The following is a 20,110-nucleotide window of genomic DNA, read 5'->3' on the forward strand; positions in this document are numbered from 1 at the left end:
TTGGTGGCTGTGTCATCTCTAGACCTTGATTAACCAAAATTTGATTTAATCTAGAAATAATCCAACCATTCTTGCTTTGTTATGAAAACCTATTTTCCACAAAATCAAGTCTACCGGCACCCAAATTTAATTACATGCCCAGTTGCATGTAGCAAATTTAGCATAATTATTTTTACTAAAGCAATTTAATAGCTCTTGAATTATAAAAATTGTAAGAATATAGGCAACATTGGATGTAGTTTCATTTTTGCTGAATACCAAAAGAAACAAAATACCCACCGAATGTAAATGTGTTGCTTCAGAGCTCCATCACACAGTGTGTCTGTACACCTGTCTTTCTTATTCTTGAGGTGTAAGAGAAAATGCATTCTACCTCTGTGTAGGCCTAGAGTTAATGAGATCTGTGCCAGTAGGTCACAAGCTGGCTGAATGGGACTTGTCATTCGTATTTATTCTCACTGGAGAGAAGTTAAATTCTTAAGAAAGGCTGAACAAATGCAGAGCCTACAAGCATTCCGGAGCAGCAAGGGCACTTTGCGCAGGACTAAGTCTACCTGGACCCTTGATAAAAGACTGTGTAACTCATATGTCCATAGACTGCAACTACTGAGGAACCTTACTGGGTTTTTTACTTGCAAACAGATTATTTATTTTCTGATTTTTCATCTTTTTTTTTTTTTTTTCCCCCTCCTAGGTATTCACATACTAGGAATTTGTATTGTATCACACTTACAAAACCAAAAACATTGACAGGAGTTCTTCCAAAGGGAAAGCTGAAAAATGGAATGCACACATATGTACCTGGTCTTGTGCCATATAAAATGCCTGGGAAAGAGACTCGGATGTGTTTTGTATCTGAATGTATATATCTGGTAACTGCAGATAGACATCACAATAAGGAGTATGAAAATGAGGCAACACACAGATGGCCTACAGAGCAACAGTTGCAGTGGATCAGTTAAACTTATTTAAGAACCTACTGGAAGTTATCGCAGGCATCTCATGTTCAGTGCATTTAGGCCAACTTGCTTCAAACAGCTGAATCAGTTTTTGTGAGCGTTAAACTGTCTTGTGTGTTGGGGGTAAGGGAGTTGGTTGCACAGCTGCATCTAACGCAGAACCCTCCACCTTTCAGGAAGAGGTCATTGAAGCTGGACTGCTTTTCTCCTGGAAATGCCGTGCAACAGGAGCATCTCCTAGGCACCGGCATGAGGCAGGCTGTGACCCCGGCCCCGCCGCTGGGGCTCTGGATCTCGCCAACCTCCTACCCCTCCGACAGCGGAACAGGTACCACGATTTTCCATCCCCGTTCTCCGAAGCTGGACACCCGCCCGCCGGGCAGGGCCAACGCTTCCTGGCAGCGCAGGGAGCTGCTTGTCACCCGCCCGCCAACAAACGGAGGATGCCGAGGTCAAGCCCGGCTCCCGACACGTTTCCTCCAGCAGGGCCGGGGGAGGGCCGTGGGCGCGGGAACGGCGCTTGGGTGGGACGGCGCGGGCAGCCGGCGCCAGCCCGAGCCGGGGTCGAACTCCGCCACAGCTGCCGGGGCTGCCCGCGCCCCTCGGCTCACCGCACCGCGCCGCCAGGATGAGGCGGGCAGGGACCTGGTGCCTGCTCCTGGCCGCGGCCTGCATCCTGGCCCGGCCCTCGCCGCCACCCCGGGCCGTCGTGCGCTGCCAGGCCGCCGGTGCCTGCTTCAGCGCCCACCTCGCCAACGGCTCGTACGCCGATGCCCGCGGCGCCTGCGGCCGGCGGCGGGGCAGCCTGGCCTGGCTCTCCGGCGAGCCGGAGCTGCGCCTGCTGCTGGGGCTGCTGACAGATGCGGCGGCGGGGCCCGCGCCCTCGCTCTTCTGGGTCGGGCTGAAGAGGAACGCCTCCGCCTGCACCGACGCGGGGCAGCCGCTCCGCGGCTTCTCCTGGGAGGGCACCGGCGGCGGGGCGGCCCCGCAGGAGGTGCCGGCGGCGCTCGGACGGTGGATGAAGGAGCCCGTGCGATCCTGCCTCGCCGCCCGCTGCGCCGGGCTGCACCTGGCGGCGGCAGCGGCGGCGGCCCCCGACGGCGGCCCCAGCTGGGGATGGAAGGAGCGGCTCTGCCAGCGGGAGACCTCGGGCTATGTCTGCAAGTACCAGTACGAAGGCGCCTGTCCCGACCTCAGCCCCACGGGCGCACTCGGCCTCGACTACAGCCTTCCCTTCGAGGAGCGCAGCGCCGGCCCCGGCTTCAGTCCGCCGGGCACCGTGCTCACCGTGGCGTGCCCCGGCGGGGAAGTGCAGCTCACCTGCCAGCCCGAGCGGGGCGGCTTCGCCTGGCAGGGGGCAGACGGGCCCCTCTGCCCCTGCGCTTTCCACCACCGGAGCCGCCGCACCGGGCGGTGCGCCCAGACCGCCGGGTGCCGCGAGGCCGCCGGCGGCTTCGTCTGTGCCTGCACCACGGGCGGGCTGGAAGGGACGCCATGTGCGCCCACGAGGGCGGCCTCCACCACCGCGAGCGGCCCCGCGGAGCCGCCGGGTGCCGGGGCGGACGAGCGCCGCCCTCATGCCTCGACATCCGACGGCTCCGCGGGGCCGCCCGCCGCCCCCACCGCAGCCACCGGCGGAGAGAAGACAGCTGCTCCGCTGCCATCGTCCTCTTCCAACTACGTTTTCATCCTCGTGACGGTCGCGGTGGTAGTGTTGGTCATCCTGGTCATGACCGTCCTGGGGGTCTTCAAGCTCTGCTTCAACAAGAAATCCGAGGGCCGCGGGGACAAAGAGCCACCGGAGGCCGGCAGCAAGGCAGAGGCGGGCTCCGGGGAGCCGAGCGGAGCAAAGGGCAGCGAGTAGATTCGGGGCGGCCGGAGCCCTGTCCCTCGGGGCTGCCCCGAGCGGCAGCTCCCACCCGGGCCGGAGCTCGGCTCCCCCGGCCCTCCTGCTCCAGCCCGGCTGCCCGGGGAGCCGAGGAAGAGGTGCCTTGGGACTTGGCTGGGCAGGACTTGTCAACGTGAAGCAGGCGGCTGCCCCCTTGTCAGGGCTTTGAAGCCTTTGGACAGCCAAGAGTTTTCGCCGGTATGAAAAACAATTATTTAGGTACTGACATAAATATAAATGCAGCATCCTGGCCGACACAGCGATTGCTTATCTGTAGCTGCAACCGTTGTGAGGTTTTATCCTCTCAGAAACTGTTCTTCGGGTGCCTTGGAGCAAGTGTGAGGGAGCGCTGTGAGCACCGCGTCTTGTAATTCAGAAGCCTCTCCTTCTATGAGTGGTACTTGGAGGCTCTCGTTTTCTTGCTAATTGCTGAAGCGTTTGGAGAGGTGAATTGCCACGCTTCTGGAGGAAACTGTGACCTATACTCTTCCAGGCTGACATCCTTAAAAATGAAGAGCATTTCTATACTTAGAAGGTCATTAAATTGCTGAGGCAGTGGGAGGTTAATAGGGAGTCAATTTTATACTTCAGCTGATGAAAAGAATAAAGGATGATGTAAAACCTAAATCAGTGCTCTGTTTGTTACTTCATACAATATTTTTATTGTAGCAGAGCAACACATTTTTCAGTTACAGCTTTTCTCCCCAGGTGCGTTGGTGCAAAACTTGTCTTCTGCATGCAATGCGTGGCTCCCTTACACTTGGACAAGGTGTTGACAGACCACACGCTCTGAGGAGTTAATGTGTGTCCGAATACATTATGCAAGTCCCGTTCTTTTTAGTCAGATACGTTGTTTTCCATGGAGTCCCTGGAGAGTAAGGATAGAAGAATTCACCCTTTGTGCCCCTTTCTAAATGAGGTAAACAATTCCTCTGTGATTTCCCTTAAGAATTCCCGTAGAGTAGCTTTCCTCCTGGTGCCAGAACTTGCTTTCTTTGCAGAAAGGCTTTTGGAGAGTGCTGATGCTCACTTCTTCTTAATATGGTGCTGTTTTTCACTTAAAGTGGTAATGCTAAATATTGATTCAAGGTTTTCTTAGTGCAGTAAGACACAACTAACTGGATCTCATCCAAGCCTTTTGGGGTGTGGGAAGGGTAATGAAAGAACTTTAAACTCTGAAATGTTGTTTTTGGTGGGGTTTTTTTTGTGGTGGTTGTTTGTTGTTGGTTTTTTTAAATACACTTTTTTTGTTTGTTTTCCTCTCTTTAGAGCTGACCTTCTGACTACTGCTTTCACTTTGCCACTTTCCTGTTGAGTTTGGAGAACTCCATTTCAAACAATAATGTGTATTATCTATTTTTCTTGCATGCAAAGACGTGAAGATTAATATGGTGTAAAGATCTGCTGAGGATAAAATATGACATGGCATCGGCTTTTTCATTTTCCTTCTCTCTCTGCTTAATGGTGGTAGGCTGCTGCTATCTGGGAAACAATTTTTTTGCTTTTGTTAAGGGGATCACAGCCATTTGTGACCCATCAGGCTGTCTGTAGCCAAAAATTCTATTGTATCATGACAGGAATGAAATCCAGCTAGGTGAGAATGCTACTTATTACAAAGCTGTTTGATATTCTGCATACTTTTCTAATCTGGTTATCTGACATTTCTGTTTCAGAGGGCAGGCATTATTTCACTTCAGTAGGAGGCTTGATCCTGCATTCAGATATACACAGATTTGGAAAATGGCTTAGCCATTAATGCATTTTGTCTTAATACCACTCCTGTTACTGTTGCTGTAAGTAACTTCTTTGAGGGTGCAGCCTATGAGGAACTCCGTTCCTCTACAAAGGGCCGTATAAGCAAATAACAACTAAGATGAATGAAAGCCTCTCTAAGTTATTATTTCTATGTTTTTCTCTTTCCCACATATCAGATGGCTCAATGGGACTATACAACTGTCCAGCTGTATTTTTCTAAGCTCTAGAAATACTCTTGTTCTTTGTTTCAGGAGTCTTGTCAAGCACACAGCTAAGTGCTGAGTTGAGCGCTTGTAACTGACTACTTCTTTGGTGCCTCTCAGGATTTGACTCAGACTATTCAGTTAAAATGTGTAAGTTCATGCTCTTACAAACCATTCATCTGTCTCATTATTTTCATTTCGCTCTTTGCCTTGGCTTCTTGTGAAATCACATTTTGATTTCAGAGTTCTTTTCCTCATACTCAAGATTCAGGATTAAGCATTAGGCATTTGTCTAACGGACTACACAAGGACTCTGCTATGTTTTCCCTGGTTTATAATTTGACTCAGCTGAAACCAGACTATTTTGCATCTAAGGATGGGATCCATCTCACCAGATGTAGGCATCTCTAACAGCTCATCTAGACTCGTCTTACTCACCTAGGCTCCCTTATAGCCTACAGAGAGAAGCATGTACTTGCAATTTCTCTCATTTTGGACTAGATGCTGAAAACAGGGTCAGTGAATTACATCCTAAAAGTGCCATTTCTCTACATCAGCTGTAAAGAAATTCTAGGGAGGCTACTCATATTTAAATGCCTGTTAAAACACACAGAAAGTGTCCCTTGTTGCCAATTACTAAATCTAATTTTTAGATTTCCTTAATTCCTGCAAATATAGTTTGACTGGTAGGCATATCATTTGTCAGCTGTACATGCTATTCATGAATATGTGATGAATTTTTAATGGTTTGTATTCATCAAATAATAAGAAATAAAATTTTCATTTTCCCCATTTTTTTAAAATAAGGATTTATACTGCTGAGGGCTTGAGTGTGTTATGGGATTAAAGTGAAATCTGAAAATGGACATAGGCAAAATTCAAATACTTCAAAGAACTTTTTTTCTTTTTTAAGTGTAGTATATAGCTTAAAGAAGATTAAAAAGTTGATTCTGTGCTTTCCTCAGGAAGTGTAATTTCCTATCACTTAATCAATTTTTTTCTCATGGTTTCAGCCCTTATTATCTTTCCTCATACATTGTATGGACCTTACTCACTGGTACATGCAACTTAGTTCTGTCAGAAATAATATTTTCTATTTCTTCAGGATGTGGAAATTTATCAAGGCTGTAGAGTTGTGATTCACACGTTTCAGTAATGATATATAACTTACTTGAAAGGCAAACACAGCAAGACAGCAGCAGTAACCACACTACCATGGTTTCAAAATAAGTTAAACCTCATGCCTCTTCTTCTTCCTCCAGTGTGCAGCCTTTCCTTTCTCCTCTGGACTTGCAGAGCTCTGGGGCTGGGAGACTGGAATGTGAATGTGAACAGGAAGTCATCTGCTTCCAAGCAAGCCTTTTACCTTTTCTGTATCTCAGACTTGAAGGACTGCTTTGCTGTAGGAAAGGTCCTGGTAGGCAGCAGTGGAGGTGGGGAAGGCAGAGTCATGGTGGTGGTTCCACATGTACTATGTCCTTTCCCACCTGCCACCTGCATTTCATCCTTTTCATTGCAAGTCTGAGGCAGAAGGCTGGGGAAACAACTACTGTTGTGGATTTCAAGGATCCGTAAAGAGTGAGAGTCCTGCAGGTCCAGGTAGAAGATAAGCTGAAGAGGGAGAGATAAGAAAGATATGCAAGTACCGATCTTTATTAGGGTGTATCCATCCTTATCTTCTTGCTGCATATTTTTTTCAGGTGTTTGTTACTCAAAATATGGTGATTTGTGAACAAATAAACATTTTCAGTCATTAATCCAGGAACAACACACAGGCTGTAGTATGTCAGAAAAGCATGGTTTTGTTTTTGGAATGTAACCAGCAGGTCTTGTGTTTTAGGCTGATAAGAATGGCTTACACTGTTCCCTAGAACATAACATAGAAGCATAAGAACAGATAGTTTGAGTAAGATTAAAAATAATCTAAATCAGTAATCTCTCTGTGACAGCAAATGCTTTGGGAAATAGAATAGAAAATCTGACATCTGTATGTGCCACTTTTCCTATGTGCTTTTAGGTTGCAAGACTTTGAGTTTGAGAATGCCCCAGCCCTGGAAGTGTTCAAGACCAGGCTGGATGGGGCTTTGAGCAATCTGGTCTAATGGAAGTTGTCCCTTCCCATGGCAAGGGGGTGGAACTAGATGATCTTTAAGGTGCCTTCCAACCCTAACCGTTCTATGATTCTATGAATAAGCATGTTTTACTATCAAAGTTGTTCTAGTTTTCATGAAAACATATGAAATTCTTTAAAAAAGCTTATTTACAATATTGTACAGTCAGTTTAGCTTCTAAAATTGTCTTTTCTCTTTCTGTGACTAAATGATATGCAAAATAATTCTGCTGAAATGTTAGGAAAATCAGCTCACTAATGCTCGTATTGATTTTCTGCTCAATAATGCAGTGACACTAGTCACGTTTTTTTCCTCCAAGATCAACTTCTCCTACCAGCTTCAACCTCTCCAACCATAGACTCACCTCCGTAGAAGAGTTAACACTCCAATTTCCAATACATGTCAGAGCAGTACAAAACCAAAACAAAGACTTGCTATTGCCTAAACAGTAAAATTGTGCTAACTGTCTAGCAACTGGAATCTGAATTTTACTAACCGTTAATTCCTTTATAATCAATATACATTTTAATTCATCCCTTTGTAGTGGACCAAATAGGATGTTTAATATTTACAAGAATGAAGCATATATGTACACATGCATGTTGCGTGTGTATACACTCATACATACTTGCTTTGCACAGCTTTGCCATGTTTTGAACTATTCCATAGGACCAGCAGTCATTTGAGCTTGCTGTTGTATGTTTGAGTACCTGGAAGTCCTGCATGAATCAGCTGCAGTTGTGGCACTTTGCTTTTACCAATCTGTCAGCACTGGAACTGTTGTTCCTCAGTGTTGTTCAGTGTTATGGAGTGCAGTATGTTACAGCACCCTTGCAGAAGCTCACAGCTTCCCTCTGGGTTGTCTTACAGAGGTTTATGTTTTGTAGGGCCCACATGCACACTGAAAATAGCCCTATCACCAACAAGGTAAGCGGAGCCATGCAATTCAATTCTAGTGCTCATCATGGTGATCAGCAGGTCCCATGACATAGATGTGATCCTACAACCTTCATATGCTATGCGTTTCGTTACTTTTATCTGAGCCTTTCTATTTAGGAAGCTCAAGAACCCACAGAACAACCACAAGTCATATGACACAGCATAAGAACCTGTGAGAAAAAAAAAGACTTTTGGGGGGAAAAGGGATAGTAGAACAAGAAAAGCATCTTTTTTTTTGTCAAAATTGTGCTTGGTTTGTAGCCGTCTAGTGACATACTTTGAAATACTCTCTGGTTCACCTGTTTGTCTTGGCTATTTCTGCCTACAAAATACAACAGCTAGAAGCATTATTCTCAGATAAAAATCCAATTAGTAAATTACCCTTTTTTCCTGTGTCTAGCCTGCAGTTACCAGCCCAGTAAGGCTCTGTGTTGAAGAGGATGGAAGTGCTGAATACACAATGCAGCAGAAATATTTTATTCTCCTCTAGAGATTCATAATTCACAGTCTTGTCTGTAGAGCCCTGGACTCAGGTAAGGTTTCTAAGGGCTGAAATCACATAGTCTAGAATGTGGGATTGATGTTACTTTCTTGGCTAATTTCTTCCGGCTTTTTTTTTTAATTACTATTTTTCTTGGATTTTTGGGGACAGGATTTACACTGCTGGAAACATGGCAGAGAACAGTCAAATCTTACATAACTTACTCATCAGCGGGTTGTTTTATTTCATTAATATTTACTTTAATATTTAAAATTAGAATGCTGATTTTTGGAAACTGGTTAAAATACAGTATATGATCACAGTGTTAATGGAGTGTGCCACATACATTTGAAATGCAGACTTTTAGTTTTTCAGAAACAACCAGAAAGCCTTTTTTTTTTTTTTTTAATTCGGATTCACTGGAAACCTGGCATTTCAGAAATGCTTATGTCGTATTCAGAAATCTGATCCTTCTTCTCTAAGAAGAAATCAGATGGGTACTTTGAGTGCTGAATGCAAAGAAACCATTTACTGTGTGATATTCTCTGTTGTAGGGACAATCACAAGGGGCAGAGGATCTGCATGTGGCCTCACCTTTTTCATCCACAGCCCAGATATAAAGTGCCTCTACAACCAGTCTGGTTCAAGTGCACTGGCTGCACGTAGCAGCCCCAGGATTATGAGATGTGTCTTTGCTACTGTGCTGGGAAGCCTGATGAAAAAGGAGAGTAATTTCCTGTGTACCCTCCCTTGAGTGGGAAAATGCTGCAGAGGTACCTGATGTATGTTCCATGTGAAGAACATTCTCTCTTGTGCGTACCACGGGAAATAGTCCAGTCCATTGACTAGATACTGTTCAGAGCTACCACACTGCTGGGTAATTTTTTAGTGAATTAAGCATTATTTCAGATCATTTCCATATGAAATCTGGAGACTCTTATTTGCAATTTGGAAAGCATTGAAAAGCGTTATGTTTGGTTTCTGGTACATGTTATTTCATGAGGACAATTTTTATTTCTTTTTTTTCTTCTTTCAGATAGTTATGTTCTGTTATGTAGAATAATAACACAGAATAAACTCACTTTTTCTTCCAGAGCAAATTAAGAGTGATTTACAGCTGTTGAACACCTCTCCCACTGCCACAGTCAAACTAAACTCAGGGTGAAAAACAGCAGGAAGAACTGCTAGTTTAGGATGAAAATGTTTTGTTTCCAACTGAAGCGACACACGGTGTTTTAACCGGTAATATCAAGGGCGCTGCTGGCTCGGAGTGAATCAGTGTACCCAGCGGAGGACAAGCCTGCCATCTACCGAGGTACCACCGGCCCCGCGGCAGCCCTCGCCTGCCCGGCCCACGCTGAACATCACCATGGCCGTCTGCCTGTAACAACTGAACATGAAGAATTAAAGTGCATAGGTAGGTGTGCAGGCGTCCACCACAGCTTTGTCTAAAGGAAAAGTAAAATAAAATAAAAATAAAGAAACAAAGCCAGGCTCAACTCTCCACCAGAGCTGAGTATCGGCTATCAGTCACTGCTTTCTAACTTTTGCTTCATCATGTCAGATGTTAAACAAATCCAACAGTAGAAAGTTGACTGACTCTCTATTTAATCTGACCATACATAACAATATGCCTGCGTGAAAAAGACCACATAAGATTATGAGATTTATACCATTTTGAAGAGACTGTGAGCGAGATTTTAAGTGAAGCTCTACAAATAGCATGGTGTGGAATCTTGGGGCATTTTACTGTTTTCACAGATGTTTGGTTTCTGTGAAAAGTTAAATAAGCTTATAAAGATATTTCATCCTTTTTTTCTCCAACACGTGCATGTAAACCATTATCAAAATTAATATTTGCATGTTTTCTTTAAATGAGGTCCACTGGGAAGTAAAAGAAAAGAAACTGTACAATTGTAAAAACTTTTCACAAAATATTTTAATAAGGATGTAACAGCTTCCACATTAGCAATTTTTAAACTAAAAGGAGCTGACTCACAGTCCATAGAAGTGAATTAGGATTTTTTCTCTCATTTCGATGGCCTTGAATCAGACAGCTTTGAAATACTAAATTTATACATTCATTTAACAGTACCTAATTTTTGGTGAAAGAAATGTACAAAGTAGTGTCCTGCTTTTTGCTGCTGAGAAAAGTTAAACAGTATAATTTAACAAAAACCTCTAGTAAGTCCACCACTGCAAATGCTAGATGCTTTAATTGTCGACCTTACACTTAACACTGTACTTAAGCACTGTAGCTACCAGTACAATGCTATGGGTGTGCTGCTACTAGAGATTTTTCCCAATCTCTTGTTTCAGATTGCCAGTAGTTATAATGAATACAACTACAGTATTGTGCTAGAGAAGTGATTCATCACAGCTACCAGCACACCTGTCACTGTGTGACACTTAACATAGGTGGTAGAAAGCAAAAAACATAGCTCATTATTTCAACACGGTCCATACCGATTCTTATGCCTGGGATAAGAGGGAGCAGCGATAGAAGGGATTGTTTAATTAGCTGTCATTTATCAAACAAGAAAGCTTCATTCATCTATATGAAAATTGTTCTGTCATAAGAAGGGAAGAGAGAAAATTCAAGAGAGAGAATTTTTGTGGGGGAGACAATGTAGATGAAAGGGTTAGAAAAAGTGACAACCTTTTTACTGAAAAGGAGCCGTTTTGAGCATCACCCATTTTAAATGTAACCTTGCAAGTAGCCACCACAGACATAAGTACACAGTACAGATTGCTTCAGAGAAACACATTCACAACACAGTGACAAGAATCAAATAAAAAAAATCAAACAAAAAGACATCTGATACACACTAAAACCAGGAATTCTCAGAAATGAAACATTAAGAAGCTCCGGGCCAGTATATTACATTGGCAATATATGAAACCCATTACATGGTTTTTTAGTGCAACAGAAGAAACTGAAGCTAGGGTAATAGCTATTCTCAAATAGCTACTTTTTTGTCAAGTATTTATTTCAGAGCCTGATGGAGATTTTGAAATGAATCTCTTTTTTTCCATGTAGGCTAGAGGGACTGCGGCCACCCAGGCCATTCAAAACCGTCTCAGCTCCCTTCATTGCTGTTTCACAGCTGATGGAGCAGGTGCAAGACAGTAGCTTCACAGTTTAGCGCTCCCTTTAAACTTTATTATTAGCATACTTTATCGTATATATTGACACATTCAAACATTTCCCAGCTCAGCGCTCCTCCCAAATCCTGGCTCAGTGCTCCACTCCCTGTGAGCCACAGGACTGTTTATCTCCCGCTATCAGCAACCTGCTGCGCAGCTCTGAAGCACAGCGGTAATCAGATTTTTTTTCCAAAGACCTGTTCTGCCCTGCTTCCTCTGAGCATAGCGCAGAGAGCCAGAGCCCCAGTGAGGTGGAAGCTGTCTGCAAAGCAGAAGACAGCTCCATGACTATGCCACTTCATTTCTTGGGGCCTTTTTGCTCCCTACTTTCTTTGTTATTCCTGTGGGGAGGGTGGGACAGAGAGAGGCTACTTGCTCCTTCCTGGGGGAGGGCAAGGTGTGTTGCGGGGGACTTTTCCCAGCATTTCTACTCTCTGAAGGGGAGGTGCATACTGACATGCTGAGCAGGGTTGCTTTCAGTCAGGGGGAGTCTGAGCCTGAGTGTTGGGGCTCAACTAAGGCAGGCTTGACTCAGTCAGTGGCTTGGGGGGTCCCACTGACCGAGGGGGAGGACAACCTGTACAAAAGGTGAGGGAGAGTCGCTGTAGGACCCGTACAGCTGCTTGTCAGACAGAGAGGGGTAGCAGAGCTTGGCTGACCAGACCCTAAATCGACCCATGCATGTGGCAATTTGTTAAGTGGGTGTCAAAGCATCAGCAAATGCACCCACTCTCAAGGGGGGCAGACGAGGGGGGGATGGGACAGCAGACCTAGGATGTGGGGTTTTCTTCACTTCTTCTTGTGCCAAACACTGCTGTTTGGTGGGCAGGAGAAAAACCCCCTCCCTCCCGGCCCCCCCCATGCCACAGCCCCGGACTTGCTCACCCTCCTGCTGGGGGCAGTAGGGGAGCAGGGGGACAGGAATGCTTCCTCAGAGGGTGGTAATCCTGGAGGTGCAAGTGCCATTCCTGTACATGCTCCCTGACTCCAAGTTGTCTGGGGGAAAGTCCTCCACGCTGTATGCTCTGCTCTTGAGGGCAGTGGCATAGTAGTCGATGGGTTCCTCTGCAGCATTGTCCATCCAACTGAGGCAGAGCAGCCGCTGGAAGGACCGCTTGAAGTTGTCCGAGAGAAAGCCATAGAGGATGGGGTTGGCACAGCTGTTGGCATAGCCCAAGATGACAGAGAGCTGGCTGATGGTGGCATCATCCTGCTCTACAAAGACATTGACCAGCTGCACGATGTAGAAGGGCATCCAGCAGATGACAAAGACCATCACCACCATCATGACCATGAGGGTGATCTTGCGCTCCGAGCGTTTGCGTTGCTGCCAGCCAGCCTTCAGGGCCACCATACGCATCTTGGCAATGATGAGGATGTAGCAGAGGCAGATGGCCACCACAGGTAGCAAGAAACCCATCAGAAAAGTGTAGACCACAAAGACCACCAGCCACCTCTGAGTGGGCTCTGGCATGAGCATGTTGCAAGCCACTGTTCCATCACTGTTGGCTGCTGTGTTGGAGAAGATGATGATGGGCAGGATGATGAGGATGGAAAGCACCCAGACACCCAGATTGACCATCTTAGCCACAGTGGGACGGCGGTACCTGGCCGCCTTGATGGGGTGCACCACAGCAATGTAGCGGTCCACACTGAGCACAGTCAGGCAGTAGATGCTGGTGAACATGTTGATAGCATCCACACTGAGCACCAGGCGGCAGAGCAGTGAGCCAAAGGGCCAGTGGTGCAGCAGGGTCGAGGTGACCAGAAAGGGGACGCTGAGCATCAGCAGCTCGTCTGCAATGGCCAAGTTGAGGATGTAGATATTGGTGGCCGTCTTCATCTTGGCATAGCGTAGGATCACATAGATGACCATGGAGTTGCCGCACAGCCCGACCAGGCACACCACGGAGTAGATGAATGAGATGAGGATGGCGCTGCCCTGAGACTCACTCAAGGTGCTGTTCGGGGCGCCTGAGGAGTTCCTGCCGCCCGAGTCCATGCCCCTAGCCGCAGCCTCCTCCGAGGCGCTGCCGGCTCCGCCGCCGCCGCCGCTGTCGTCGCTGTCGCCGCCGCCGCTGCCTGCACCGCCCGGAAGCCTGGTGCAGGTGCCATTGGGGAGCATCCTCTGCCCGGAGCTCCCCTCCTCCGGCTCAGAGCAGCAGGCGCCCGCCGCCAGCCCGGCCCTGCATCCCGGCGGAGCTGCCGGCGCGGCGGGACCGGGCACTAGCAGCGGGAAGGAGGCGGCTGCCGGCGCCGCTCGCTCCGAGTGGCGGTAATTGCAGCTCCCCGGCTGGTGAATGATTAATAGGCAGCGGCTCGTCACCAGCGACTACAAGGAGGAGGGAAAAAGGGGAAAAAAAATGCTGGAGGAGACGTAAGTGGGTGTCCCTCCCTCCCCACTCCCGCCGCCCGCCCGCCCCCCATCCCGCCCTCCGGCCGTCCGCTGCTCTGGCGGCTCCGGGGCGGCCCAAGTGCAGCCTCCCCCTTTCCCCACTGCCCCCGCCTCGCAATGTGCCCACTCGCCTCCGCCCCTCCCCACACTCTCCCCGTCCAGTATTGTTTCCCCCACCCTGCACTTCCCCCTTTCCCTCCCAGCATCCTCTCTTCCCCCTCCATTCTGCACTGCTCCCTTCCCCATGACACATGGGTTCAGGCAGGGACACCACAGGCAAAGGGACCAGCCTTTCTTCTTCAGGTAAAAAGCCTGGGTCATGGGCGGGTGGGCAGTGTTACCTGGGCAGGGGTGCCTCATACCTGCACAGCTGCTGTCACTCTCTCCTCTCACTGCACCGTGCGTATTGCCCACCCCATGGCGCTGGCTCTGGGCATGGCACTATGACCATCACATAACCTTCAACTCTGAGTGCACAGCACTGTCTACAAACGGCAATACCCTTGCCTCCTGCCTTGTCCTGTCCCACCACCACCAGGCATCGCAATCCAGCAGCATACAATACTTTGCTGCCCCTTTCCACATGCTTCGTCCTGAAACATACCCACCACTTTAATGCGCAGATACACACAGCACTACCTGACATCCCAGCATGTGCTCTGCCTCTGTCCATCACATCCAAGAGTGCAGCCACCAGTTTGAGCACTACAGCTCGCCGTCATGATTTACACCATGGCCGTGCCAAGACCATCCTAGCTATGCTGCTTTGTAAACACACTATCTGTCCACTCTTCTGTCTCCTCACATATTGCTTCCACTCACAGGATCACTTCAAGCTCAATCATCACATTACCAGTGCTACAATCCCCCCTCTTTTAATATTGTACTTAAAACATGTGCATGTCCCTAATAGGGTTGTATCCACACAGGGTGAGTCTGTAAACCCTCCTTAGCACTGTACAGTGATACAAACCATTGAGGTCATCTCCATTCATACACTACTTCTACACATACATAGCCATCGCTATATCAACAACATCCCACGCTACACCTGTACACCCAAAACCTGCTTCTACGCACTGACCCATGCCATGCTATTTTGTACAAACCCCCTGGTATGAGACAAACACAGTCATATGCACTGGTAGCTACTCAATCTCCAGGCAGCCATTGCTGCATTACTCTCCTCATACACATCGCCAGTTTCAAACACACATGAACACCAGCAGATAGTCCTAATACTGCATTTCTATACTCTGCTCTATACCCTGGCAAGAATACGTTTTTGCATGTGGTTTTTGTTTCGTTTTGTTTTTTTAATGTATGACCTTCACATACACCTCTCCTTCTGGGCAATGTGTCTCTTATCTCCCTATATGTTACTGCTCCATGTATACTGTCTGTCCTTACATACTTATACCTAACCACTTTATCAATTTCCATATACCACCACCACTTGCCCATTCTCTATTAACTGGACATGGTTACTCACTAATACACACACCCTCACACTTGCTCATTGCATCAACACTCCTTCAACACAGGCATACATACAAAATACTCAGTAATTGCTTATTCTGTTGGCTGTAGCCACTCATGTGTAAGCATACCACACCTGTATGGACACCAGTCTGCCTCTTCACATAAACTGTCACCTACTTTTGTCATGAATAGCAGGACCACATGGATAAATCTCACCACAGTGCATATACTGCTACATACTCCCCACAGCACCACTATGCTCAGCATCACACACACATCCTTACAACCTACTCATTTTACCATGCATACCCATCACCTCCTACAGTTTGCACATCTTGTTATCGCTGTCTGCCCACCATCATAATTATACATATTATCACTACCCACCACTTTAATATGCAGATACACACAGCATTACCATCAATTCATGATAACCCATCAGCAGGAATTTATTCTCTCTAGCTATAGAGAGAATAAATATATTTATCCCTATACCCCTTATCACCACCACATACATGTAACCTCTCTGACTGTATGATTTTCCTCATGTCAGTCATTACCTCCAATCAATATACACCTAGACACATTATGTTTAGCACATGCACAATTTTGCATGACCCTTAAGCAAGCTGTTTCTTTTTCTTCTGTGGCTAAAAAGCAGATGGTGAATACATATGTATGTATATATACACGCCTACACATAAATTTAATGATACTCTTTGTGACTTTTGAGGACTTTTTGTATTTATGTTCTCGTATAGAAATGAATTTATTGAGCAGCCTTTGCAGACGATCTTACCATTCTTAGGATTATTGCTGTATATGAGTGTTTCAGCTTGATGTCAGAGCACTTGGGGATGTCACACAAACTTTTCTCAGAAAATTCAGCCTTACATATGGGGTTTTAGAGGTTGTATTTCTGATGTGTTAGCATGAGAGCATCTTACAGTATACAGTGAAATAGAAGGTTTATATTTAACTACAACTTGCAAAATCTACTTGCTGTGTGCTATCTGACACTGCTCGAATCTCTGCAATTATGTAAGTTCAGCTGAAGAATTATTTTCTTTAAAATATATATTCTGGGAGAATATGAATCAGCTTTCAGTCGCTAATATGAGAAAGAGCATAAGTCAATAGCTGCAGACCCATCAACAAGAATATCTGGTTGATTGCAGTACTTTAGCCTGTTTGAAAACCTATAGTCCAAATAGAACTCATTTTTTGTTTATGTGAGCATTTGTTTTAAGGGGCATTTACTTATGGAGCATAGATTGAGGGGTTTCCTTCTTGCCATATAAACTGGCATTTAATAATAATGTGACTAGAAATGAGAATGCTTTTAGGTTTAAGAACATGGGAGCAAAAAGCATTGGTTTTGAAACTATTTGTGGTGGTATTATCACCACAAAATTTCAGTTCTTGTCTGCATGGCCCTCCCATTGCATTTCTATACATATAAACACATAATCACTCATGGCAGCATTTTAGACATTTTAGTCATTCTTTGGCCCATTTTAATTAATTACATTGCAATGCTAGCATTTGGCCATGTCCTGCACCCAAAAGGGTCAGTAAAAGGTCTGCTGTTGAAATAAATGTGGGCATAGTGCTCTTTCTTACTGCAATGATTCAAAAAAAATTATGTGTAAATTGTAACTCCTTCAAGGGTACTGAGCTCATAAGGCATCACACACATACCTGCTTGATGTGTATGCCCAGAAAAAACAAAATGCCATCATGGGTATAACAAGATACCATGTGCTATATGTCTTACTTAGAAGTCTTGAGCATTTCAGTATTTCCATTCACTGAAGTTTCCTTTGGGTATGGAAAAGTACATTCACATTAGAGAAAGATATCGTTTTCTGAAAATGAATTGTTTGAATGCCTGCCTAGTCACTTAGGCCGATTGCTCTAACACAGTTTATATGTACCAATTTACTGAGAAATTCTAGCTACTCTTTACCAACTATCTTTACCAACACTCTTTTGCCTGTTGCTCATGATTCAAAAGCATATATTTCTAACCTCAACTACTTGATATAGTAGCAATGCTTGATTAGAAATAATGATTTTTATCTCAGTAATAGCATATATCATTCTAAATGCCAACATTTCAGCCTCAGAAAAAAAAGACGTAGTTCCGACAGTCAAAATATCCTTTAAAGCAGAAATTCTGATATAACCCTACTCTAATTTGGGAACATGCTTAGACATATTATTTTTGTTATAGTTCGTTCTTTTACCTGAGGGCTTTGCTTGTAGAGAGTAGGCTACAGGTCTTAGCTTCTGTTTATAATCCACCTCTCACAAAAGCAGCTTGACCTTCTCAACATAGTCTGCAGGTTGGCCTAAGACACAGGTAGATTCTTTCCAGTACCCCATTTTTGTAGCAACACCTGCCTCCCCTGGAAGGGTGGTGAAAGAATTATCTCCCCAAAATTGTTACTTTTGGGGCATGCTGGGAAGCCTAGGGCTAAGTCTTAGCCCGGGATTAGGAGACACATGAAGCCCATAGCTCCAGTTGCAGTGTGGATGCAAGAGGGAGGACCAATGGTTGGGGAGGCTGTGCAAAGAGCTCATGCCTGAACATTGTTCATTCCTCTGGGGCAATGCTAGGTGTCTCAGGGTACAGTTCATCCCATTCCTAGGCTTATGTTTAAAGTCAGGAGAGAGACAAAGGCAACAGCTCTAGCTGCAAGGGGCAAAGCCCCTCCAGCTCTAGCTGATGAAGCACTTCCCACTCTGATACTGGGAGCTCAATCCTTAATTTTCTTCCCACAGCTGAATGCTAGCCCAGCCAACTCCATCTGAAGTATTTCAGGCAAGAAAGCCACTGGCAATTAGAAACAGCCTTCTCACAAACATTTCTCTTGCTGTTGGGGTAAGGCTGACTCTCAAAGCCTCCCACCTAAAAAAGCCTACAAATGGCTCACAAGGCAGATAATACGTATTCTGTCAGTTGAGATGCATTTCACCTAATGTCACTGTGTCTCGAGTATTGTGACATGAAAAAGGAAACAATCAAGACACTTAAAAGGAAGCCTATGATAATTTATGCAATATTTAAACCACACAAAAATACATGAATAGTTTTCATCAGTATCTTTCAACTTTTCAGCACAGCAGCGATGTGATAGCTCGTGAAACTGCTCTCATTTGTACACACTGTGAACCTTCAGCAAATTCAAGAGAGTTTTGGTAGGCTCAGTCATTTCAATGGGGTCCCACTGACTAATTCAGTTAAGTGTCTCCTGTTCAAACTGTAGATGCTCTGTGCACTGTTCAAACCCAATGTTTCATAAATCTTGCTGAGAAATTAATGAGTGAATGCTCTTTTACAACCATTTATTTCTTCAAAATAGCAAAATATTGTCTAGTTTGGGTAATTAGTTGAATCATAATCCGTTATAGTTTTGTTAAAAATCATTCAGCACCCATTTCAATTGCATGTTTTTAGAAGTCACTTTTCATGACCTTTTGATTAAGATAGATGATTTCGAGCTATATAAACCACTCAAATGTAAATTCTGTTCTTGCTTATCACTGATATCACTGGAAGTGCTGTGAATCAGCAGAGATTTTAACTTTACATTAGAATGTCAACATATTTAAAAATGTTTCCCCTTTAATACAGCTTTTGTATCTTAGATGTCATGATTCTTATTATCATTTTACTTTTAGCAGAGTGCCTAAACTTTGTATCAATTTTAGTTATGGTTGAAAATGCAGTGCAAATAGACAGATGGAAGTGATTCATTGTAATGGTATGTTAGAAAGCATTTTCTCCTAAAAGGAAAATTTTGTCTTTTGAACTTTACCATTATTTCAGAAATTAAAATCTATTCTGTAAAAACAGATGTTTTAAACCACATTCATCAGAGAAAGAGTCAAGCTGTTGTTTGGTGAATGCAAAATGATTCTTTGTATCTTGATCCAGATGCATTTATTTCAGACTTAGCTGCTGAAAATGTTAAAATTCTGACAAAAGCAGTGTTACATCTTCCCGCAATTCTTCCCGCTTCATCACATTTTCTACTGTAGTGGTTAATAACTGACACAGAGTAGCATTACTGAAATCAGTTATCTGGCAGAATCATACAACAAACTGCTCTGTGTCATTAATCTTTTTTTCAGGAAAGCTGAGGGCTGCACACACGTGCTGACAGCACACTCCACCAGTTATCAAAGGCAAGGTTGCTGCCCCAGTGAATGAGATAAGACATAGTGCCTGATTCTGATTTCAGACACACTTACCCAAATCTGAGTAATTCTATTGACTTTTAACTAACCAGGTTCATATCGATTTATCGGTGGCTGGAACCTCGGTTTTCAGTCCTTGCCTCCCTTCGAAAAGTTACTTGATGACAAGAGACAGCAGTAGGTGCAGCGGAAATGCTACTATGTTTTGGCTGTACTCATAGCCAAGGACAAACTGTTTTTAGCAGATTTTCATCTTGTTTCGTTAAAACCTGCCTAGAGCAGGACAGATAGTTGTACATAAAATCTTGTTACTGCTTGATTAACTTAAGTATTTAAAATGAATGAAGGAGATTTGTATGTTGTTTTAGCTGGATAAATGATATCTGAGAAGTCATGCTCCCCAAATAATACTACCCTTTCTATGCTATAATGCAAATTGCAACGGAAAAAGCTGGTGTTTCAAAAAGAGTAATGCAGCTAGTCTCACAACTTTGAAGGGCATAAAGCAAATATTCCTAGCAGGAAAATAGCACACTTTTTTCTT

The 20,110-nt window shown here is 45.0% G+C and overlaps 2 protein-coding genes across 2 annotated transcripts; one reads left to right on the forward strand and one right to left on the reverse strand.

Annotated features, from left to right (window-relative positions):
• Positions 1 to 1,587: 1,587 nt before the first annotated feature.
• On the forward strand, positions 1,588 to 3,462 carry CLEC14A (C-type lectin domain containing 14A). Its single transcript, XM_030482226.1, has one exon. It carries the CDS (start codon positions 1,588 to 1,590, stop codon positions 2,821 to 2,823), a length of 1,236 nt encoding a protein of 411 aa, XP_030338086.1. The 3' UTR covers positions 2,824 to 3,462.
• A 6,795-nt stretch (positions 3,463 to 10,257) lies between these two features.
• On the reverse strand, positions 10,258 to 13,865 carry SSTR1 (somatostatin receptor 1). The gene has a single exon (XM_030484539.1). The coding sequence runs from the start codon at positions 13,606 to 13,608 to the stop codon at positions 12,415 to 12,417; it is 1,194 nt and encodes a 397-aa protein (XP_030340399.1). The 5' UTR covers positions 13,609 to 13,865; the 3' UTR covers positions 10,258 to 12,414.
• Positions 13,866 to 20,110: the final 6,245 nt, after the last annotated feature.

This window comes from Strigops habroptila, chromosome 4 (assembly GCF_004027225.2).
Source record: "Strigops habroptila isolate Jane chromosome 4, bStrHab1.2.pri, whole genome shotgun sequence".
NCBI classification, from domain to species: Eukaryota; Metazoa; Chordata; class Aves; order Psittaciformes; family Psittacidae; genus Strigops; species Strigops habroptila.

Excerpts from the sequence above, each read along its gene's own strand:
- SSTR1 (XM_030484539.1), bottom strand. The coding sequence starts at position 13,608 with ATGCTCCCCAATGGCACCTGCACCAGGCTTCCGGGCGGTGCAGGCAGC.
- CLEC14A (XM_030482226.1), top strand. The coding sequence starts at position 1,588 with ATGAGGCGGGCAGGGACCTGGTGCCTGCTCCTGGCCGCGGCCTGCATC.